Below are 24,630 nucleotides of genomic sequence, written 5' to 3' on the forward strand. Positions count from 1 at the left end.
TCTATCCATATATAATAAGTATATGCATATTCTAGTTACTGGGTAGGATTAGTAACTAGATTAAATCGGGTACGTTTTTTTATCCAGCCGTGAAAATACTGCCCCCTAGCCCCAACAGGTTAATAACCTCTTACATCTAGATGTTCCGCTAGCGGAACACCGCTCCAATATCCAATGATAGGGCGTGGCACGAATTACAAATTCCTCAAATCCCAAAACTTCCATTTTTCAAACATTTGACTATTTTACACCATTTTAAAGACAAGACTCTCCTTTATCTAACCACTGTCCGATTTCAAAAAAGAAAAACATTAGATTATGTCAGGAGAGTACCCAGCCAGAAATAATCACACACCCGTTTTTCAAGCTAGCATATAATGTCACAAAAACCAAAACCACAGCTAAATGCAGCACTAACCTTTGATGATCTTCATCAGATGACACTCCTAGGACATTATGTTATACAATACATGTTTTGTTCAATCAAGTTCATATTTATATCAAAAACCAGCTTTTTACATTAGCATGTGACGTTCAGAACTAGCATACCCACCGAACACTTCGGTGAATTTACTAAATTACTCACGATAAACGTTCACAAAAAACATAATTATTTTAAGAATTATAGATACAGATACAGAACTCCTTTATGCAATCGCTATGTCCGATTTTAAAATAGCTTTTCGGTGAAGGCACATTTTGTAATATTCTGAGTAGATAGCCCGGCCATCATGGCTAGCTATTTTGACACCCACCAAGTTTGGCACTCATCAAACTCAGATTTACTATAAGAAAAATTGGATTACCTTTGCTGTTCTTCGTCAGAATGCACTCCCAGGACTTCTACTTCAACAACAAATGTTGGTTTGGTTCCAAATAATCAATAGTTATAACAAATAGCTGCGTTTGTTCTTGCGTTCAAGACACTATCCGAAGGGTGACGCGCCGGCGCATATCGTGACAAAAAATGTCAAAATATTCCATTACCGTACTTCGAAGCATGTCAAACGCTGTTTAAAATCAATTTTTATGCTATTTTTCTCATAAAATAGCGATAATATTCCGACCGGGCGACGTTGTTTTCGTTCAAAGACTGAAAATGGACTTTTCACGTGCACGCGCGCACCCGTTTCATTGTTCTCAGATCGACCACTATCCAAATGCGCTACTGTTTTTCAGCCAGGGACTGCAGAGTCATCATTCAATGTTCTGGAGCCTTCTGAGAGCCTATGGGAGTCTTAGAAAATGTCACGTTACAGCAGAGATCCTCTGTTTTCGATAAAGAGGCTATAGAAGGCCAAGAAATGGTCAGAGAGGACACTTCCTGTTTAGAATCTTCTCAGGTTTTGGCCTGCCATATGAGTTCTGTTATACTCACAGACACCATTCAAACAGTTTTAGAAACTTTAGGGTGTTTTCTATCCAAATCAAACAATTATATGCATATTCTAGTTTCTGGGCAGGAGTAATAACCAGATTAAATCGGGTACGTTTTTTTTATCCGTCCGTGTAAATACTGCCCCCTATCCTAAACAGGTTAAGATGAATCCGCTAATTGTAAGTTGCTCTGGATAAGAGCGTCTGCTAAATGACTAAAATATAAATGTACATTTGCTTGGCATTGCTTCTCTTCCTAGTTGTTCGATCCCAGGGGAACTGGTGCATTGTTGAGAGCTGAGGGATATCTTTTCGATTAAATCTCCTTTCAACATTCAAATTTAAGTAAGTTTTGGAACAAATCTGATTGCCAGAAAACATGCAATGAAAACATGCAATGAATGACGTGTGTAACAAGAAAAGAGAACAAAAATGTATTCATGCCATAAGATATATGAATGGGGCAAATAAAATCTGTAAAAGAAATGTGCTCTGAAAATTGTCTGAAACATGAGAATCTTTCAGGCTCCATGCTATCTCCGAACTTTGTTGTCCCAATGTGAAATACCTGACACAAGATTTGTTGGAGTTTTTCCTTTTGAGGCAGGCAGACAGCAGTTTTATCTAGTCGCCTATACAGTGACCCAAGTGCTGGCTTTAAAACCATTACACCCTCACCCCCATCAGTCTTTTACGTCGTATGAATGCGCTCTGAATCATGAGTCATCCGTCATCAGAAAAGGGTCACAGAGCCAATTAAATTTCCACAATATTAAGGAATAACCTAGGATGGTTGGCTGGGGGTTTATATCATTCTCCACAGCATGAGGGCATCTCTTGGACAGTGTTAGGTATTTCTATTACATTCAGTTCCCTGAAAGCGAGTACAACCCATAACATAAAAGAACTGAGTGTTCAGGGTTGACGTCTGGTCTGTCCTTCGCCTGGGCTTCAATGATACCTTTCCCTCCAATGTTCCCTCCCTCCCTGCAGTCTGCCATCCAGGTGGGGGTCCACCAGCATCAGGCTCTGTCAAATCAAGGTAGAGGTCGACCATTAGGATGAGGGTTGACCTAATTAGAATATATGCCTGGCGAAACCCTGCTCTCTCTCTCTCCCAGGCCCCCCACAGAGATTTTCTGCGGCAGCCCCTACTCCTGCATATTCTTCACGCCAATAGATAGAGGGAGAGCGGGGTGGGTGGGTGGGTGGGGTGGGGGGGGGGGCAGACAGGGCAGCAATTTTGCAGAAAGCTCACCCTGTCATCTGTGCTCCTGTGCAGCGCGGAGCTACAGAGCCACTGTTGCAGGTAGGGGGTTCACAGCTGACGAGCTCCCCTCTAATTGCTACCGATCTCTCCCATGTGCTTCTAATTAGTTTCTTCTCTCCTAGCAATTTTTCTCGTAGAGATTTGCGGATAGAGGGAGAGCGAGGGGAAACGCTGTCTCTCTGGTCCCTATAGGGGGTTTAATATCGCTCTACAAACACTGTTGCCCTTTCCCTGTAGTGGATACTAAGCTGCTCTGCATATACCTGTGCAATAGAAAAGGTCAATCACTTTGAGGGGGGGGGGTTGCACGGAGACGATCACCTTAAACAACTGAAGAGGAGGCTGACGATGCTCTGCTCCGTGTGTGGGAAGATGCCAGTCTGGGTGTGTGCTGCATCGTACGCCTGCCTGCCTGCCGCTCTGGGAATCAATAAATGTGAGCAGTGACCTGTCACTTCCAGCATTACTATGCCGTGTTTGTTTATGAAGTCTGGGCTGGGGAAACTGTCTGGAGTCGCATATTCATTTTGTTACTCCGGCTTGGGGGAAGAAAAAACACCAACGATGTAATGTTATCGGTTGCTAAGAAACACGGTGTCCTATTAAAAAGCCCGGGGGAAACGGTGATCTTCAGATCAATAGATATAGTGTACAGGGGGTCATCATTTGAGGTTCACGGTTGTTTGCCATCGGAAGCCACCACAGATCTATGTTTTACGAACACATTTTCATTGTTTTAATGCAATCTACAACTTTGCAGTTGCCGATGTTGATAGGGCTGAAAATTGCCATGGACCTCATAATACGACATTATCACGATACTTAGGTGCCAATACGATATTGTGTTGCGACTCTGTACTGAACAAAATATGAACTCAACATGTAAATTGTTAGTCCCATGTTTCATGAGCAGAAATATAAGATCCCTGAAATGTTCCATATGCACAAAAAGCTTATTTCTCTCATTTTGTGCACAAATTTGTTGACATCCCTGTTAGTGAGGGTTTCTCTGCCAAGAGAATCCTTCCACCTGACAGGTGTGACATATCAAGAAGCTGATTAAACAGCCTGATCATTACACAGGTGTAACTTGTGCGGGGGACAATGAAAGGCCACTCTAAAATGTGCTGTTTTGTCACACCACGCTATGCCACAGATGTCTCAAGCTTTGAGGGAGATTGCAATTGACATGCTGACTGCAGGAATGTCCACCAGAGCTGTTGCCAGAATTTAATGTTAATTTCTCTATCATAAGCTGCCTCCAGTGTCGTTTTTAAATAATTTGGCAGTACTTCCAACCGGCCTCACAACTGCTGACCACGTGTAACCAAGCCAGCCCAGGACCTCCACATCTGGCTTTTTCACCTGCGGGATCGTCTGAGACCAGCCACCTGGACAGTTGATAAAACTGTGGGTTTGCACAACAAAATAATTTCTGCTGTCAGAAACCGTCTCAGGGAAGCTCATCTGCGTGCTCGTCGTCCTCACCAAGGTCTTGACCTGATGGCAGTTTGGCGTCGTAACTGACATCAGTGGGCAAATGCTCACCTTCGATGGCCAGTGGCACGCTGGAGAAGTGTGCTCTTCACTGTTTCAACTGTACCGTGCAGATGGCATCGTATCGGCGAGCGGTTTGCTGATGTCATTGTTGGGAACCAAGTGCTCCATGGTGGCAGTGAGGTTATAGCATAAGCTACGGACAACGAACACAATTGCATGTTATTGATGTCAATTTGAATGCACAGAGATACTGTGATGAGATCCTAAGGCCCATTGTCGTGCCATTCATCCGCTGCCATCACCTCATGTTTCAGCATTATGAATGGCCCCATGTCTCAAGGATCTGTACACAATTCCTGGAAGCTGAAAATGTCCCAGTTCTTTCATGGCTTGCATATTCACCAGCCACGTCACCCATTGAGCATGTTTGGGTTGATCTGCATCTACGTGTAAGACTACGGGTTTCAGTTCCCGCCATGGATTGGGACCACAGGCCACAATCAACAGCCTGATCAACTCTATGCGAAGGTGTCGAGATGCAAGAGGCAAATGGTGCTCACACCAGATACGGACTTGTTTCTGATCCTTTTTTAAATGTATTTTTAGGTATCTGTGACCAACAGTTTCCCAGTTGTGAAATCCATAGATTAGGGCCTAATACATGTAATTAAATTGATTGATTTGCTTATAAGGAACTGTAACTCAGTAAAATCTCATTGTTGTGTTTTATATTGTTCACTGTATGTATTGTGATTTGATATTGCGATTTGATGTAACAAATATATTGCTCACTGTATGTCTGCTGCAGAGAGACATGATAAAGCCATGAGAAAATGAGTGAAGTAAAACGTTTGCTCACCATTTAAAGCATTTAAAAAAAATATTGAACTAGCTATAGGATGATAAATACCTGAGTTCTGGCGCAGGTACAGCCGACTAGCGCTAGCTAACGTTAACCCCCCCCCAAAATGTCCTCCCATCTCAGTGACACATGCCGAACCCAGAGTCTGTGCAGCCCCGTTTCCTGCCTCTGCTCTAATGAGGATGGAACACGTTCCCCAACACAGAGGGAAAGGAGAAAGGAGAGAAAGAGAAGGCTCTCCCTACACCCCAAGGGACCTCATTAGGACTTTTTTTTTTTGCCTTCCTAGAATGTGCATGAATCAGTATGTCCTTGGGGAAAAATGTAAATAAATGCATTTGTCACCTCTCTTTCTCTCATTTTTTTTCTCCCTCTTTCCTGAGAGCAAATTGCAAGTCGAGTCTTAATTAGTAATCGCTGCCATTACGCTTTTTTTATTATGCAAATGAATTGGTTGAGCGCTTTGGAAGTGTTGTCTCACAAGCCCTGTGCCAGGTGTTTCCAAGCTGAATGCCGGGGACTTTGTTTTTGCATGTGAAAGAACAAAAAAGACAACAGCAGAGTGAAATTGTAGGACAAGCTATAATTATTTGACAGATTTTTCTCTTTTCCCAGCTATAGTGCTAGAATGACATGAGTGACGGTGCCACTTTGATATCCTTTGTTACAGCTTTGTGTGTGGGGGGGGGGGGTTACAGAATGTGGTGGCTTTGTGGGGGTTTGCAGAATGTGGTGGCTGTTGTGTGCGAATTGCGACTGACTGCCACTTATTCAGGATCTCACTCTCTCTTTTTCTGGGAAACAGTATTTTCCAAATGTGGAAATTGATACTCAGAAATCCAGAGTGTGTGCCTGACAACCGTGGCGCTGAAAAGCCTGCCTGTGTTTATTAGTCGATAAGTTGTCCCTTCAGATTCTGTGGTCAAGGCTTCTTTTTATAGGAAGATTAGGGCACCCTGTCCCCTGATGCAGTTCCTGGCCTCCTTTTCATGAACTCCTAAACCTCCACATCCACATCTGAGGGAGGTTTGAGGCAAACAAAACTGAACCATGCATGAGAGCACTAGCTGTTCTGGATGACTAATCTCACACACATCGGCTATGGAGAGCGAGACCTTTTTAAATAGGTTAACATTCACATGGTCAGATGGATAACCAGGACTTGTACTCAGACCATGCGCTGACTAGGGGTGTGAATGTTAACATTTAAAAGAAATCAAGTCCTTAATATGCAATTATCACAAAACTACCACTAACAGGTCCCGATCATCATCTATCATAAAGGGATACATTTAAAAAAAAATAATTATAATTTTTACAAATAGGCCTACCTAGCGCAACAATGCTGTAAGAGGGGATATTAATCGTTGAAATTATTTGCCACGGATATAAAGCAAGTCATTGCTGTTAAATTGGGAAAAAACGTTGGTTACAGAAATTATTGCAGTTGATATGCAGCCATTGTCAATGGCCTACTTGAGTTGAGGTAATTTGCTGAATGAAGTTTTGCAAGCGCCATTTTGAGCCATGACTCGCACTACGGAAACAGATGCGTCTTTCTCGTCAATATCACTGTTTACTCCCATTTCAACAGGGTGTTATTCCCTTTACAACTGGAGTTGAGACCAACAGTACAGCATTAGAGAGCAAAAATCTTCCCTTTTTTAACCAGTAGATACCCACATTTGGCATGTGCTTTCTTTTGCTCTGTGTTTGATTTGTGAGTTTAAACTTGGTGGGCAGGCTTTTGTTATACATGGAAACAAAGTAGCAATTTGGCTTAATACATTTTTTTGTGTATTTCATTCTGGAACTTGCCTAGGTTTGGGGGGGTTGTAACCTAAATTTAAATGGCACACTGTAGCAGTTAGAAGAAGAAGAAAAAAGACTAAACAAGACAACTCCTTTATTATTCCGGAACTGCAGCTTGTAGTTGGAACACATTTCCCTACTTTAATCAACCAGTCCATTTTGAATTCGTTATAAAGTTTTTTTGATTTAGTTATGTTTTTATAGGCAATCATGTCTTTAGGCCTAGTGTGTGTGTGTGTGTGTGTGTGTGTGTGTGTGTGTGTGTGTGTGTGTGTGTGTGTGGGGAGTGGTGTGCAGCGTGTGTGTGGGGAGCGGTCGCATCGAAATTGAGTGAGCCACAACAAAGGGAAAAGAGAATGTAGGGAGAACAACTGTGATCACATGGCTAGGTACATTTTTGTTGTGAGTCGCTAATGCACATAACAAATGAAAGAAACATGAGTCAACGTGAATTAGCGGTTGTCTTCTGGACATAACGTCACCTGCCTCAAGCGGATTTCAGGTGCCACCTGCTGTATGACTGAGGTAGAACTTCATTGCCCCCTAGCGGCCATAGCATGCAAAAGGAATTGATGTGGAATTTTATAACATTTTATCGTTTTAACAGAACCGATAAACGGCAGTTTAAACATTTAAGAAATTGTCACATCACTAGCGCTGACCATGGCAAGTGTCTACACTGATATTTTCAACCTCTCCCTTACCCAGTTTATAATACCTTCATGTTTCAAGCATAACCCCATAGACCCTGTGCCCAAGAACGCCAAGGTAACCTGTCTAAATGACTATTGCCCCATAGCACTCACATCTGTAGCCATTTAATGCTTTGAATTTTTGTTGTTGTTGAAAGGCTGGTCATGGCTCACATCAACATCATCCCATCCCAGACACCGTGGACCCACTCCAATTCGCATACCCCCCCCAACAGATCTACAGATGACGCAATCTCTATTGCACTCCACTCTGCCCTTCCCCACCTGGACAAGAGAAGCACCTATGTGAGAAAGCTGTTCATTTATTATAGCTCAGCGTTCAACACCATAGTGTCCTCCAAGCTCATCACTAAGCGAAGGACCCTGGGACTAAACACCTCCCTCTACAAATGGATGCTGGACTCCCTAACGGACTGTCCCCTGGTGGTGAGGGTAAGCAACAACACATCCGCCACGCTGACCCTCAACATGAGGGCCCCTCAGGGGTGCGTACTTAGTCCCCTCCTTGTACTCCCTGTTCACCCACGACTGCATGGCTGCCACTGACGATAGATACATCAGCGGTTGGCCTTATCACTGACGACAATAAGACAGCCTATAGGCAGGTCAGTGACCTGGCAGTGTGGTGCCAGGACAACAACCTTTTCCTCAAGCAAGACAAAGGAGCTGATCGTGGACTACAGGAAACGGAGGGCCCCAATCGACAGGGCTGTAGTGGAGCGGGTTGAGAGCATCAAGTTCCTCGGTGTCCACATCACTAAGGAATTAGAATGGTCCACACTAGGTTTGGTTGGTATACCGTGTACTGGGGGGTTTGGAAATGGCAACTGGATAGTCTTCAGAATTTTTGTTTTCAATTTGTAGCTACTTTCTAAGTAAATGCGTGCGGTTAACTTGCGCAGTATGTTAGGAGATAAAATGGATCACGTTCTTCATTTAACCTGTCACATTATTTTACATGATGAAGCTTACCGTAGTTCCCCAGAACAGTTGAGCCAGTCAAGTGTTTGTTTGTAAATGACACAGCGGGTGACAGCGTGAGCAGGTGAGTCCAGCTGTGTATTGACAGGGGTCGTGTTTTATATTGAAAGTAAACAGTGTTTTTTTTATTTATTTTTTTGCCTCAATTGAGTGATCAAGGATGTGCAACTATGGTTTTCTTTCACCGAAAATTGCAACGCTATTTGGCTGTTAGCCACACAAGTAAACGAGCTAACAATGAAAAAGCACAGCATTTTTTTTCAAAAACAATTCATGGCCATCATAGTTATGCTTTATGATAGAAAGAATGTAGCTGGCTACATGTCCCTATGTTTTGCTTAAAGTTGATCTTGAATTTTACCGGAGAAAATAGGCCTCCCACACCAAGAAAAAAGAACAGGAGAAAAAGCTACACCAGTCAGAGCTCTGTCTGCTGATAAATACTAATTTGTGAATTCTCATCCTCGTGAAGTGCATCTGAAGCACAAAATTAGTCTGATGCAGAGCAGAAATTACAATAAGAAGCTTTTTAGCTCTGCGTTTAGAAAACGCAGCAACATATTTTTTTCCTGCGTATAAATGAAGAATTATGCATTAACGCAACCCCTAAGTTTAACTTGCTAGTTATCTAAGTAAGTTACTGAATGAATAAGGTGACAGGGCATCATATTGTGTAAACTTTCTGCTGTGTTTGAGAAGTCAAAGCCCTTTTGGATGAGTTATTTGTGCAGCTGCCACGCTCTTTTGATTTCCTTGCCTTTTTTTCTCCTCTCCGTTTTCATTCTGAGCAGAGCAGGCAGGCCCGTTGCCTTAGTGACTCCAGACAGACCGTGTACACTTGCTGAATCAGAGCAGACAAGTATGTGTCAACTTTGTTCATTCGTTTATTTTTGTTTGAGCTCGTTAGCATATTTAGATGGCACATTTCCACGGAGGCTGCTATCACGTGTTAATTTTGTTCGCATTCTGGTAACAGATACGCAATAGTCCTTTTAGGTTTTTTTGCGCCCCCTTGTGTACTAAGCCGGTAATACCATAAATCCTGGAACGAGCGAAGAACGGTGACTATAAAAATTTGGAACCCCCCCAACCCTGGTCCATACACCCCAACACAGTCGTTAAGAAAGCACGACAACGCTTCTTTCCAGTCAGGACGCTGAAATGATTCGGCATGGGCACTTAAATCCTCTAAGTTCTACAGCTGCACCATTGAGATCATCTTGACTGGCTGCTTCACCGCTTGGTATGGCAACTGCTTACAGAGGGTAGGGCCCAGGGGCGGAGCGAGCTCCCTGCCATCCAGGACCTCTATACCAGGCGGTGTCGGAGGAAGGCCATAAGTTGTAGACTCTCTGTTACTGCACTGCAAGTGTTCTCTCTGTTACTGCACTGCAAGCGGTACCGATGCACCAAGTCTGTAACTAACAGGACACTGAACAGCTTCTACCTCCAAGCTGCAAGACTGCTAAATAGTTAGTCCGGGTAGCTGTTAGTTCAATAGTTAACCATCTGCATTGACCCTTTTTGCGCTGACTCTTTTGACTCCTCACATATGCTGCTGCTACTATTTATTATCTATCCTGTTGCCTAGTCACTTTATCCCTACCTATATGCACATGTCTACCTCTTTTACCGCGTTCCCTTGCACATCAACTCGTTACTAGTACCCCGTGTATATAGCCAAGTTATTACTGATTTGTGCATTTATTCCATATTTTCGAATTCTTTCCCTCTGCGTTGTTCTCTCATTTCACTCTTAGTCTACACCTGTTTACAAAGCATATGACAAATATAATTTAATTTGATTGCGTGGGCAGAATAAACCTGAAAACTGCCTATAAAATTACAGAAGGCACGCAGGAATATAGTTTGCTGGTATTCTCAGTCCTCATTAAATGTTTCTGGATGGAGTCAAATGATAAACTGTTTTGATTTCACAGCTTTGTATCGAGAATTATACCATCTGTTAATGGCTCAATCTCAAAATCTCTGCAAGGAGACCGAGGGAGTAGTGGGTGTGACAACATGGTTAGATCTGCCTCTCCATTTCTCTCTTTCCCAAGCTGAGCCAGCGCATTTGGCCCTGCCAAGGCACTAAGTGTATTTATTGCTTAGAAGAACCTACCCATTTCCAGAACTCATACTTTTTAATATGTGATTTTAGATTTTGATCCAGTCTCTGCAATGGGATCCTTACGCTCTTTCTGATTGGGATTTTCACTGTTATGGTATACAGAATAATGGCCAGCATGTCTATGTGGGGCGCAATGTAATATAGCAGATCTAATAGATTAATGCGGTTTTAACCAATCACCATTCAGGATTAGACCCACCAGTTGCTTAAAACTCTGCCGTTGGCATCTGACTCTTGTCTGACTGGGGAAAGGCATGCATGCATGCTCCTTTTACCATTGTAAATCACTGCAGAGCAATGCAACCTATTTTGCCTGGGAACAGCCGTCAAAGAAAAAACGTGACTCAATAACCCTTTGAAGTGTTTGACGCTTCAAGTTGTTGTTCAAGGTCCAATCATTGACTTGTGCCTGACATCTGATAATATTATTTTGTTTTCCACTGGGTCAAAACACCCAGCTGATCTTGGGGAATAGAGTTGACAGGTCGGTTGCAGGAAGCGTCATGATTGGCCATTATCAGCGACCCAGTGTCAAAAACGACTCGCATTTTTCCAGCCAGTTAGTTCCTTGTGATTCTAGAATGTTGATGAACCACTGTTTGAGGGGGTGTAGTGTCCACCGTTCATTATTTTGAGGTACGGTGGAATGTTGCGATCGACTCTCCGAGCCTCTGGAATTAGCAGTGCAGTGACACTACTTTTTATGATTCATGGTCGATTTTATAGGGTTATAATTTTCCAACAGAGTTGCCGTGACATATGTTCGTTCTAATTTAATAACCGAGAGGGGGGATCGTTTTCTTTGGGGACTGACGCAGTCCAGGGCAATTAGATGGCGGGTTGGGATTATGGCATTTGTCTTCTCCTCCACTTACTGTCACCATCAGCATGATGCCTTGTTGATTTCTCTCTCCAGGGCTGTCTGAAAACGGTTACTAGCCGCCCGGCGTCAAATCCTTGCTTTCTCAAACCTGGTTTCCCTCCCACAAGGAGGTTTGAGAGCAATTGAGGAAACAAGAACGTTGAAAGCAAAGATTTGACTTCTAGTAACGTTGTCAGACACAACCCAAGTGAAGGCCGTATTTGGTTCATATACACGTATGTTCCTCCTGTTAAATTGAAAGCAGGATGTGTTGCACTACTAGCGTTAGTCACGCATGGTTTGGGTGCTCCTTGTAAATGCTGCGTCTCCACTACCACACTTGGGAGTTTGAACTAAATCAGTGCTAATCTGAATCCATTTCCTCCCCTGCTTGCTTTGCAATGCATAAAATTAATTAGTATGAGTGAATATTCCCCAGTTACGACGGCAACACCAAAAGCCTTATTCGCCAGGGGTGTGTAGTGCACCGGGTGGGTTTAATCTTCCAGAGGTATTTTGATGACAGATCTAGTCAGGTGTGGAATGCTGAGAAAGAGGGCACCAGCACCTTTCTGCCTAGTTGTTTGCTTCACCAACGCAACATGGTGGGTGTGTGTGTTGTAGTTCTCCCCACCAGACCTATCACTCAGCCCCGCCTCCCATCACCTCTGTCACACCTCCACATGCACACGCAGAGGTGACAGTGAGACTTTGCACCTCAATGGTGTGATGCTCTACGACCAATTCAATGAGTGGGACCTTATGTCATTATTTTTCTCAGAATTTAGGTTTGTCCATACAGGTTTCAGGCATTATGGTGTAAAGTCTAATGATATACAGTATACAGCCTCTTAACTTTCAGGATGATCGTTTTAAGCCATAGCCAAATACTTTTATTTCCTGCAGCATAGGGAAGGTTTGTGATCTTGCAATTGAAGTCGTTTAAGGAGCTATCATCAAATATTAATATCACCAGGGAAGCCCAGGGATAGGTGTTAATCTAAGACTCGAGCATGCCAGGGCTAATTCAACAATACGGTTTCAGGGGAAAGGCTTGCAAAAACAAACGCCTGGTTATATATTTTTTTCTGTCTCTTCCCTCTCTCTCTCCCTCCAATCATCTGGATATTACTGAGGCATTCAAAGCCCGTGTTATTGCCAAACACCATCTCTTTTGCGCTCAACTCCCCATGTCGTTGCAAAATAATGTAAACAAATGTAATGAACACACTGACTCCTGATGGTTTCTTGTCAGGGATCTGTTTATAGATTTAGGGAGGATGGAGGAAGGGCTCATTAATTCCATGTTTAAAACTAGAATTCTCAAGGTGTGAGAATCACATTTGTTTACAGCAGAGGCAGGGTGCCGCACACACGTCTGCTGTAATTGTCGGATGTTATTATTTTTATTTTTTTTAGGTGTCTGTGCGTTTGCTCGAGGGGCTTGTGAGGACCCCACAAAGATCAATGGCAGAGGGAGAAAGGATTTAGCTTTCTGTTTCATGTTCCCTATCCTTGAGAGAAATGCTGTTTATTTTAATACCACCCAGATTTTAATGAGCTGTTTAGGAAGGAGAAGCTATTGTTGGGTTGTGTTTTTCTCACTCTAAGAAGCCTGTTTGTGGAGTACAGTAGTAAGATTATGACATTGTTGGTTTTCATACCATGAAATATATATGAGGAATGGTGTGCATAAGCAGTGCTCAGACCTTTTCTTGTTTACATATTCAGATCACTGAGCATCTGTATCTTGTCCAATAGAGTTGATTAGGCCAAGCAGTCCTTGATGAATTGTGAATAATCAACTCTTTTTGTGTTTGTCTTGCAGTAACAATCTCTGTGGATTTATTATTATTTTTTTGTTCACTAAGAGACTTGGAGAAAGGAAGAGACGGGCCAAAACCTTTCAAATGAGATGTTCAGTTGCTCTTGCTTAATTGATTGACTACTACAGTCAATCAATCAAATACACCTGTAAGGCAGAATTATCTCAGCTTTCTTTACCTCTCTCTACCGCCACAGTATTCGGCTGCTGTGGCCCAACATATCCCCACCTTTTCGACACTCACCTTTACACAAACTCCCACACACACTCGGGGTGGGGTGTGATTTTGGGGGGAGAGTGTTGGTTATTGATGGGGGGGAGGGATGGGTGAGGTACATAAACCTCCCACGGCTCCACTTGACGTTGCGGCATCCGGCTGTATAGCTAATGAAGAGTGCAATATAGCCAGTGACGTGCCGCGAGCCCAGCCAAGCCATCTGAGTGGCTGAGCCCGGCTCTGACGTCACACAGCCCAGCCGTTGATTTGGCGCTGTCTCCGAGGCCTCGGAGCGAGAGCCACAATCCAACCATGGGTTCTGGCACTTAGACAGCCTGGTGCAGACAGCGAGTGCTGCAGAGCAGAGAGAAAGGCAGACACAGGCAGACAGAGTGAGCTAGCTCTGCAGAGAGAGACAGAGCGAGTGTGTGTGAGAGCAGGGAAGAAAGAGAGGGGGCTGTCTCGGGGACCTTTCTCCGACCGGCAACATTCACAGCCAATGCAGCCTCTGGTACTATGGAAACTAAACCCCTGACCAATGGAAATAATGGAGGCTACAATGTGGCAGGTGAGTGAGTGTTATGTTGTCTGCACACTTCGCTCAAGGGGTGTAAGTACCTACCAGAACAATGTCCAATGAATGAGCACTCTCTGTGTAAGTGGGTTTTGCCTCCGTTTCTCTCGTCTTATACATGGACAAATAAATGTGAGACTGAACGTTGCTGTAGTGTTCACCGTTTTGCGGTTTGAGAGCAAAGTTTCCCGGAGATATGCCGCAGCTTTTCTAGAAGTTCACAAGCTTAGTGTTTACAAAGGAGGGATACGATTGGCAGCCTGGATCTTTGTCATTTTCGGCACCAAGGTTATCTTTGGCCGTAGTAACATTTTAACTTCTCAGTTGAAAATGTTATTTGTGCTGCTGCGATGTTTCTTTGCCAAAGGGCTTATTTCCCTAGGTGAGAGGGAGAGTGGGAGGGAGGCAGGGGGAAGAAAGTGGTACGCTTGGCCCCCTACTCAATCTTTTGATGTGTCCTGAATAGCACCACGGTGCTTGGACCAAGCTGCTCAGTCCCTCGCGCTGAATCCTTACTTGCTGTGCCATGCTTGGACCAGGAGTGAAATGCATACAACAGTAAGACAGGTTCCATCTCTCTCCTTCAATGTCTATTCAAATTGTGCACCATCGTTCACTGGCATTGTCAATTTGTGACAGTGGCTTTTTTTTGTTGCACTGGAAAGATTGTTGTGTCTAATGGGGCGCGGATTCTGCGGATCTTTTCAACTCTGAATATTATTACACTGGTAGGCGTAAGCTTCTACTTATTCAACCGTAATTGTTGCAATTCACCTGGTATGTTCCCAATCAGCTCAAAAGCCTTTCAGAAATGTTGTAATTTGCTGTTTACCCTCTGGTGCCTCTGTTAGCGTTTTCAGGCTCGTTTCTGTTTCCAGGCTCGTTTTTGTTTTTGCTCACTCGTTCTCTGGCTGATGAATTCCTTATTATCCCTGATCGTACTGTAGCATTACTAGCTTGGCGTTATTTGCTAATACTTCACTGGTCCATCTCCCTGTATGATACCTTGGGGGACCGTTAGCCCCAAAAAACTTTAAAAAAGTTCAAGTCCTCGTGAACCGTATTGTAATTGGTAGAGTGGGCCGCTTATATTTAGTTGCCCTTAATACTGTGCATCTCATTTCTGTTAAATGGGGCAAACAAAGTCCTGGTAAAGTGGTACAAGGTTACAATGGGAATGGAGTCTGTCGGACTGCTGCTGGCACCACAGACCTAACGGCTACTTTGCATCTGTTGGCCATCAGCTGTCCTCATCAAATCCCCCACAATCCTGGTCTCATATTCTTTGATGTCTATTAATTGTACACCTAATGAAGGGGGGCAAATTAATCATTCTAATTTGATGCCTATCTGAAATGTCTCTTGCCGTCGGTGAGCGTTGGCTCCCATCACAATCCCCGATGGCTGGAGTGGAGAGGGATGGGTGGGGGGAGGGAGAGGCGACAAGGGACATTTTCGCAGAGTCTGGTTTACGATTCAGCGCAGTCTCCTCCAGCCTCGCTCTTAAGAGGGGTTTAAAATGAATGACATAAAGGGACCCAGTGCTACTGCATGCCACAATGCTCCAGAGATGGCATTTAACATTACCCAGGAACCCCGGCGTAATTGCATTAACATTAAGCAGAAAGGGAATATATGTCTCAAAAAGGCAATTAAGTGGTGTAATTGCTATATGGATTTAGCCGTGATGGGTGTGGAGCCTGGCGCGCTGTTCTCTAACCTCCTCAGGAAGTCCTCATTAGCAGAACCTAGTGCTCCTTTGTGTGCTGACTGGCGGCTGCTGCTGTCCAGCAAAGGAAAAAAACTGCACCATGCCTTTGATTCTTATCCCCCCCATTCCCTTATGTTTCATTCATTCTTTCTCCTTTTTCTCCACCATTGGTAATTGAAAGGAAGCTAGAGGTAGCCTCGTCTCTGGCCGTAGCCTCGTCTCTGGCCGTAGCCTCGTCTCTGGCCGTAGCCTCGTCTCTGGCCGTAGCCTCGTCTCTGGCCGTAGCCTCGTCTCTGGCAGCAGCCCTGAGGTCAGTGAATCTCTCACTCTGCTGTGCGAGTTATTCTGCTGAATGGGATGATAGGTTATGTGGATATGATGATTGCTATTGAAGTCATTAGTGTAGCTCGATCTACTGACAGACTAATATATTCCTGCATTTAATATAACCGCTTGGCCGCGGCCGGCACTTTTTTTTATTTTATTTTTTTAATTATTTTTTTACTTGTGATCACGGCTTTGTGTTTAAGCAGATGGAAATGGACAGCGGCAGCGGGGTCTGGGAGTTGAACCTCCCAACCCTAATTCAGATCGTCATTAAAGAAAGCACCCTGGGGGCTGGAGGTGGACTTCAGTGTGTTGAATGCAGCAGAATCTTAGTGTGTGAATGGAACCGCGAGTGGTCTTGGCGCACTTCCAAACTGAAGACAGGGAATATTTCAGATGGTGATGGAAAGGGCCATGGTGGGTGCAGAAATGGGCAATTACGGAGTTTCCCTCAGGGTTTTTTTCTTCTTTTTTTGTATTTTCATGTATTTTTTTGTGTGTGTTTTGTCCCGTGTGGCTCAGTTGATAGAGCATGGCGCTTGCAACGTCAGGGTTGGGAGTTCAATTCCCACAGAGGACCAGTGAATAAACACAACATTTATGCAGTCAATACTGTAAGCCGCTTTGGATAAAAGCGTCTGCTAAATGACAAATGTGTATGTGTGGTAAAAAATAACAAATAGGAAGGAATTTAATTAGTTGTCCTCTCCCTCAGTTCAAAAGAATTCTAATCTTGTGGAATGAAATGCACTTTTTTGTTATTCTGGACAATGCATCAAGTCACTTTTTTTTGGTTACAATTTCAAGTCGTCCTCCAGAATAAATGCTTTTCCCACGGGTAAAAATATATATATTTTTTTGTGATTCACATACTGTAACTGCATTTGCAGGAAATACTGTTTACCCAGTTTATTTTCAGGAAAATGTCATATGTTCATGGTTAGTTAACACATGATTGGACTGTCACGGACAGATCAGTCTATTGTCTCTGTGGTTTATTACGATGTCAAGTTGCAGACACAGTAGCTGGCTGTCCCCGCTCTCCTCTCTTCTGCAGGTTAGTGCCATGCTCCCTCGCTATTTATGTATATGAGACACCTCTCTGGCGGTGTCCCAAATGGCACCCTATTCCCTATATAGTGCACTACTTTTGACCCGAGTCCATAGGGTACCATTTGGGAAGCAGCCCTGCCTCTCGTTTTGCACGCAACACAGCAGGAAGAGAAAGCAGCCAACAGTTTATTTATCCAGCCTGACAAAATTAGTACCTTCACGCTAAGCTGTCACTCGTTGACACCAACACAGATATTTCATGTGTATCTCCCAGGATCCATTTGCCTAATTATTATTATTATTATTATTATTATTATTTTTGTTTTTTTAAATATTTGTATTATTATTATTATTATTATATTTTTTTTATTTATTTTTTTAGATGAGCACGAGAGAGGCACACACAGTCCGTTACATTCACCAGGGTCGGTCGGCCACAGATGTAAATACCTCAACAATTTCCCAAGTCAACTGTGAGGAGAGGAGACTGCCGTCTCTTATCTGGCTAGCCGCTCAGCTAAAACACACAGGCCAATTAGTGGTAAATGTGGACTCGGGATCCTCCTTGCCGGTTCTGTTCAGCACTGCCTGCAGCTGATCAGGCTCCAGCCAAAAAGAAACAGCCGCTCTGCCCTTTTTTAATTGAATAAGTGTGAAGGAGGAAGAAGGGGGAGGCTTCTTCTGTTTTTCTATCTAAAAGGAAAATAAAAATGCCATTTTCTTTGCCTCTGTAAATTCTTCCCTCTGTCCTCCACAAATGCATTTGTGTGAACCAAGTGACGTGAAGAAAACGAGCATCTGTCGTAGAAATGATGCACTCATGATGTCATCAGAAAACACAAAGGAGCATATGTACAGGCATGGAATGTTTGACTGAACGTCCAATCGGTGCTCTAGCTGAAACAAGAAGCCCCTGAAGAGTTATGTGTCCGGGGTGGCCTCCTGCTGCTGTAAGATGCTCATCGCACCACAACCCTGTGGAGGTTGATCCTCATGGGGCCTGAGTCAGGCAGCACTGGTCCTCCCACTACCACCACCCAGCCCTGCTCCCCTCTACCAACACCACCCAGCCCTGCTCTCTTCTACCAACGCCACCACCCAGCCCTGCTCTCTTCTACCAACGCCACCACCCAGCCCTGCTCTCTTCTACCAACGCCACCACCCAGCCCTGCTCTCTTCTACCAACGCCACCACCCAGCCCTGCTCTCTTCTACCAACGCCACCACCAAGCCCTGCTCTCTTCTACCAACGCCACCACCAAGCCCTGCTCTCTTTTACCAACGCCACCACCCAGCCCTGCTCTCTTCTACCAACGCCACCACCCAGCCCTGCTCTCTTCTACCAACGCCACCACCCAGCCCTGCTCTCTTTTACCAACGCCACCACCCAGCCCTGCTCTCTTCTACCAACGCCACCACCCAGCCCTGCTCTCTTCTACCAACGCCACCACCCAGCCCTGCTCTCTTCTACCAACGCCACCACCCAGCCCTGCTCTCTTCTACCAACGCCACCACCCAGCCCTGCTCTCTTCTACCAACGCCACCACCCAGCCTTGCTCCCCTCTCCTCTACCAACGCCACCACCCAGCCCTGCTCTCCTTCTCTACCCCCTGGAGAGCCTCCATCTGTGGCCGGCCATGCGTGGGCGTCCTAGCTCGCCTGGCGCTGGCTGTGCCGCGGAAAGCGAGGGGAGAAAAAAATAGCTCTTCTCCGGTCGCATTAAAAGCATCATTGTCCTTGAGTGGGTGCATTTAGAGAAGAGGCGGAAAAATATGCTTAGCGTCTTGTTCAGCCCCTTGCCGACGGCTGGTCTCTGTGATCCACATAGTGTGAGGGATGTGGAGGGCTTTTGGCAGGCTCACTCCCACACAGCACAAGGCAGGCAGACCAGATGGCCGGAGGCCTTGGGAAAGAGTCCAAGCAGAGGGACTCTAACAGATACCACACACCCTGTTGACGGACAGGAGGTTGCAGCAAACCGACAGACATCTCTTTGTGTGTTTAAGAGCAAGGACAGGAGCCACCCACACACACACACACACACACACACCTGTCCTCTCCACTGACGGCCCCCACCAGCCCTGGGCTCCCGATCTCATGAATCCCAATCAGGCGAGGTCATCGGAACCATAAATAATGCAAGCAGTCCCTGCTTCAGCCCCGCGCCACCTCCATTAGCCTGATAAACGAGCTACGTTGTCAGAGTCAGGAACCCGGCAAGTGTTTGCTTAGCTGTGCCCTGCCATTCTCAACACGTCCCGATGATCTCAGGCCTCCAGCAAAGGCATGGCTTGTTTTAGCGAATGTCTGGACTGGTGTGTGTGTGTGTTTACACCACTCAATTCTGGAAGCACTAACAAATTGGTTTCAATAATAGGAATTTGGCATAGGCAACTTGTCTGTTGTGAGTTATCCTGGCCAGTGTAGAACTGATCAGACAACTGTTCTGAACTAGCTACCATGCTTCTTGGTACCCAAGGCAACGTCTGAGGTGACACAGTGCCCGTTTACCCAGGGCCCCGTAGGGCCGAGAGGTGAAGTGGAGCCTTACGGAGCGAGCTGGAAATCCACTTGACCTAGCTGACCTCTGACTCTGTTCTACAAAAGTGTTGTTGAGCAGTTTACATTGGTCATTATGGATTTAAGTGAACACATATACTAACAAAGCATTCTCTCTCTCCCCCTCTCTCCAGGTCACGGAGGGGCATGAGAGCCTTGTCCGAGGCCAGTGCCGTTGCTTGCCGGACCCAGTGCTGGTGACGGGGACATGGGCCTCTTCCTCAGGGCTTCCAGCACGACCCAGCTCAACACAAGCCAGAGCCTCAGCTACCAGCTGGTCCACCACCATCCAGACACCCACGGCAGCAGCAGCACCTCGAGTGACCCTGCCTCAGAAGGCTTCAGCCTTCTCTCCGGCGCCACCACCCCCCTGCAGGCCCAGCACCCAGCACCGCAGCCGGTACACGCCTATATACACACACACACGACGTCGCTCACGTCACGACATTACAGCTTATGCTGTCATAGATTGTCACTGCTAATGTCTCTGTCCAGACTAGAGTTGGCAGACTGCAGAGGCAGCGCTGACCAGTCAGAAAGAATAGAGAATAGGATGGCAGTGTGTTGACAGATTGACAGATTGGAGATAAAACTGGGAGATTGCTTCTCCCGTTTTCACGATAAGGAGGAGATGAGTCCCTGGAGGCCTAGGTGCTGCTAGCTGCAGCGTCACGTATGGGAGTGTCACCACCGTCTCTCCTCTCTGAGGCAAGCAACCTGGCAGACAGAACACTTACGGCTCGCTGCACCATCTGGCCATGCTGACGTCTGCCGTGGAACCAGACACACACACACACACACACACACACACACACACACACCGTCAGGCAGTCCCTGGGTGTAAGGAAAGGACTGTCTCTCTCTCTCTCTCTCTCTCTCACACACACGCACACACCGACCGTCAGGCAGTCCCTGGGTGTAAGGAAAGGACTGTCTCTCTCACATACAGGAGTAGAGCATATCTCACCCACTGGCGTGTTCATGGCAGAGCTTTAGAAGCCACTGGCGTGTTCATGGCAGAGCTTTAGAAGCCACTTTAGAAGCCACAAGGGTGGGATGTAGGGAGGAGGAGAGGTTAAGGGTTTATAGTGATGCTTTATTACACAATTGGGAGATTTTTGTCATTGAGGAAACTTCATTGATCTGTTTAGTACAAATAGCTGCTGCTGAAACGGTAGCCTCGGGGAGGGCAGGCAGTGGCTGAGGCTGACCAAAGGAACCGTGTCGTGTGTTGTCCATCTCTCTGCTCTCTAGGTCTCGAGCTCTTGTAGACGAACCTCCAAGTAGCTTTCTCTAATGAGAATGTCGTCTGATACTGTCACTGTAAAGGAGACTAGCGCCACTATGAGAGGTCTGGAGACTGAGGAGAGCCACAATGCCAGTGCCACACCGACACCAGCGGGGGGAGAAGAGCCAAGCCTGACCAAGACGGATTGCAGGGAGCAGGCAGAGACCCAGCCACAGGCCCAACCTCAGACCCAGCTCCAACCACAGAGGTCAGATGAGAGCTGCTGTCAAGACAAGAAGGAAACTCAGGTAAACCTCTCATTACAGAGCAGGGTTGTATCTCTTCCCTGCATCCCACACCATCCCCACCAGTCAGCCTTTTCCCACTGCTTTCAACCCTTAACCCCCCTAATCAACCTTCTACCCACACAATTTCCGTATGAAAGTATGGCATGTCAGTTGAAGGGGTTGTGTTATGTACCAGGGGACTACATACCACTGAAGGTATATTCAGCTAGAAACGGGGCTACTGAGACAGGCAGGGGTTTGGTGTATCGGTGGGCAGAGCAGGGAGAAATAATTGCTTTCCGATACAGCACAGGCTCAGAGGCCCAGGGGAGTCTCTGGCAAAGCACAACCAATCAATTGTCAGATAATTGAGTTATGAGAATCTGCAGAAGCGGTATACCTCAAAATCACTACTCAGTTATTATATGCTTCAAGGTTAAGGTTGTGGAGGTTTCTGTATGGCGGGTAGGTTATCCCCCCCCCCGACATGTAGCGCGTGAACAGCTAGGCTAGTCTCCCTTGATGCTGTGACATTTCCCTCATGCTTTCTCCCTTTCTGAAGAGTCTTGACCCTGCTTATGTCGGCTCGTTTTCCTTTTCATATCTGTCGGCAGCGCTAGTTTACTGTCAACCTGGCTGCATCTGTAAAGGTGGTTTATACAGTATTACAGCAGTCAGAGGAGAGCTGCATCTGTAAAGGTGGTTTATACAGTATTACAGCAGTCAGAGGAGAGCTGCATCTGTAAAGGTGGTTTATACAGTATTACAGCAGTCAGAGGAGAGCTGCATCTGTAAAGGTGGTTTATACAGTATTACAGCAGTCAGAGGAGAGCTGCATCTGAAATGGCACCACATAGGACTCTGGTCAAAAGTAGTGCACATTATAGGGAATGGGGTGCCATTTCAGTTGTCTCTTAGCCTGGCTAGCCCCCCTTGAACATTACTAAAGGCAGTCAGAGAGTCCAGGTCTAAAGGCAGTCAGAGAGCGAAGAGCTGTAAGGAAATGGAAAGGCCAGAAGCCCTGCAGTCAGTCTGCCGAGGAGAGCTAGGCAAGATGGGAAAAGCTGATCATCTCTTAGCTCAAATCCCAGCTTATCCACAAATGTCTCCCGTGTCACCCCTAGGAGGATGGGGAGGGGAGGTGGAACGAATGTCTCTGTCGCCATCTGTCTCCTCCACTTTGCAGATCGAGATGCATCACTGCACACATGGTGGTGTTTTAGACGTGTGCAGGAGAGAGCGGTTATGTTGCCGTTCCCTGCGGCCATCCCTCCGAATCTAGAATTCACAGTAGAATGGAGGCCAAGGCGTGCTCTCTTTCCAAATCCTCTACTGCAGTCACTTATTTAGCCTTGGGTGTAATGTAGCCTGATGCATTAGGGCTAACAAATATAAATGTTATTGTGCATTAACCATTAATAAACAAGGTAGAATCTGTTGGACATTTAGGCAAAAGAAAAGATTCTAAAAAATAATAACCCTTTGTGTAGGGATGGTTTTAGTAGCAGATTCCTGTATTCTTTAGTATGTCATTTCACTTAGTCCTCCTCAGTCAGTTTGTTGTTAAGGGGAATCATCCCAGGACTTAGACAGAGACCCTTGTCTTATGGTCCATTTTGTCTCATTGCCTACTGTGCAGCAGCAGACATCGGAACAGACAGGAAAAAGGCCCAAGGTACAGGAGGCATGTCTAAGTGTTTGCTTGACAAACCCCATCATCCAGTAGTTGACAATGAATTGTTGTTTCCCGTTTCATTTACACACTGCCTGCATTTTTTAAATGTCTTTTATTTATTTTTTTGAAAGCAACGCATTTTTGTGAATTATATTTTCGTTGCTTGTTTTTTGTGTGTAGTTTTCAGTTATTCAAGTGCAAATTTTCAATTTGAATGCATCAGAAACAGGACGAGTGATCTGACCAGTTTATGGTTAACCTAGGTGACAGTGTGCATGGCGTCTTCTCGAGCTTGGAAAACTCTACCCGTAAGTGGGTTGCTATGCCAGTGTGTGCTGTGCTTGCACGGGAGTTCTGGGTTTCTTTTCCTCCCTCGACGCGTTTGGTTTGTGGTTTGTTTTTAAACTCTACCTGCACAATCTCTTTGTCCCATCCTGACTCTGTTCTTAACCCTCACCACTCTCCAATCCCCAGTCTAACTCAAAGTTAAAGTTAGTTCGAAGCCTGGCTGTTTGCGAAGAGTCCTCTCCTCCTCCTATTGCCACTGATCTGCCTCAAGAACATCAGGTAACCACCACCCTCCCATGGCAATTCTCAAGCCCTCCTCCTCCCCCTGAACCATCTTCTGGTGTTTAACCATCATTTCATTGCATATGTATACCCTTCAAGTGCATCTCTTCTAATAGAGTAATATCAAGAGGTTCATAAGAAATTCCTCTGGTTGGTTGCCGCTCTCTCCACTAACCATTCCCCCTTTTTAGTCATCTTCAGCCTCCAGAACAGTAGTGTCCCAACAAAAACTTCAGAATCATTTATTTTAATAACATAAATTCTGTCAAGCTAAAGAAAAGTTGACTATTGAAGTACCTACCTAGATTCATGTTTTTGTTTAGTCTCAGCTGAGGTCTAGATTCAAAAATGTATTTTTTGTTTAACACAATCTGAAATTGACACAAAGTAACGCTAGGATTAGCCTATTAAAATAAATCATTTTAATCCGACGGAATGAGTTAAAATCTGTTAAATTGGTTGAAGCCAGGCTTCTGTATAACACTCATTCCAAAGAAGTAAATAGTGTATTTTTGTTCAGATGGTTTACTGTAGAAAAAGATTCTATCTAGATCATCATGGAAACTCAACTGTGTGAGTGAATGAAGCAAACGCCAGTTAGAATATCTCACACCGCATGAAATAATATATATGGTAGGGTGTCAAACTAAGACTCCTTCAGTCAGATACTCGGCAGCTTGTCACACTAAAGGCGTCAGTATGCTTCAGTTCGGATGGTGTCTAGCTGCCGTCGGCTAAGCTAACCGAACGAGTGTGCTCGCATACTCCCTTAAAAGACCTTCGCTTGAAAAACGAGAAAAAAGCAGTAGTAGTACCGTTTTGTCCATTTTGAGATGCTGTAGCAAGTATACGGTTCCTCAAAATCGTCAGAATTAATCTGAGAACCCTAGAAATCAGTAACTAATTTTGACGTTTTTACTGAGATCTTAGTTGCGCAATTTTATATCTTACCAAGACGTTTGGTGCAGTTTTCTCAATGAACAAATGTGCATGTAAACGAGTCGTCTCTCGTTGAATGACGACAAATACTTTAGTCAACAGTAAGGATTCTTCAATAATCACCGAAGGGGCCTAGACTTAGGCTTGCCTCTAGA

At 45.1% G+C, this 24,630-nt stretch overlaps 2 protein-coding genes across 19 annotated transcripts in view; both read left to right on the plus strand.

Annotated features, from left to right (window-relative positions):
* LOC106582400 (R3H domain-containing protein 1) overlaps positions 1 to 24,630 on the plus strand; it is a 67,602-nt gene that overhangs the window by 11,862 nt on the left and 31,110 nt on the right. For 9 of the 18 annotated variants that reach the window (XM_014165478.2, XM_014165487.2, XM_014165488.2 and 6 more), the window contains exons 2-5: positions 19,911 to 20,176; positions 21,106 to 21,312; positions 22,931 to 22,966; positions 23,441 to 23,533. In XM_014165478.2, the coding sequence (XP_014020953.1) occupies positions 19,985 to 20,176; positions 21,106 to 21,312; positions 22,931 to 22,966; positions 23,441 to 23,533 (528 nt within the window). In that variant the 5' untranslated portion in view covers positions 19,911 to 19,984. Of the gene's footprint in view, positions 1 to 13,833; positions 14,122 to 14,664; positions 14,686 to 16,129; positions 16,149 to 19,907; positions 20,177 to 21,030; positions 21,313 to 22,930; positions 22,967 to 23,440; positions 23,534 to 24,630 lie in introns of those variants that run through there. The other 9 variants (XM_014165477.2, XM_014165479.2, XM_014165480.2 and 6 more) reach the window with 9 other exon arrangements.
* On the plus strand, positions 18,212 to 18,871 carry LOC106582384 (formin-like protein 18). Its single transcript, XM_014165448.2, has one exon. The coding sequence runs from the start codon at positions 18,212 to 18,214 to the stop codon at positions 18,869 to 18,871; it is 660 nt and encodes a 219-aa protein (XP_014020923.2).

The sequence above is a fragment of the Salmo salar genome, chromosome ssa21, assembly GCF_905237065.1.
Source record: "Salmo salar chromosome ssa21, Ssal_v3.1, whole genome shotgun sequence".
In the NCBI taxonomy this organism is placed as follows: domain Eukaryota; kingdom Metazoa; phylum Chordata; class Actinopteri; order Salmoniformes; family Salmonidae; genus Salmo; species Salmo salar.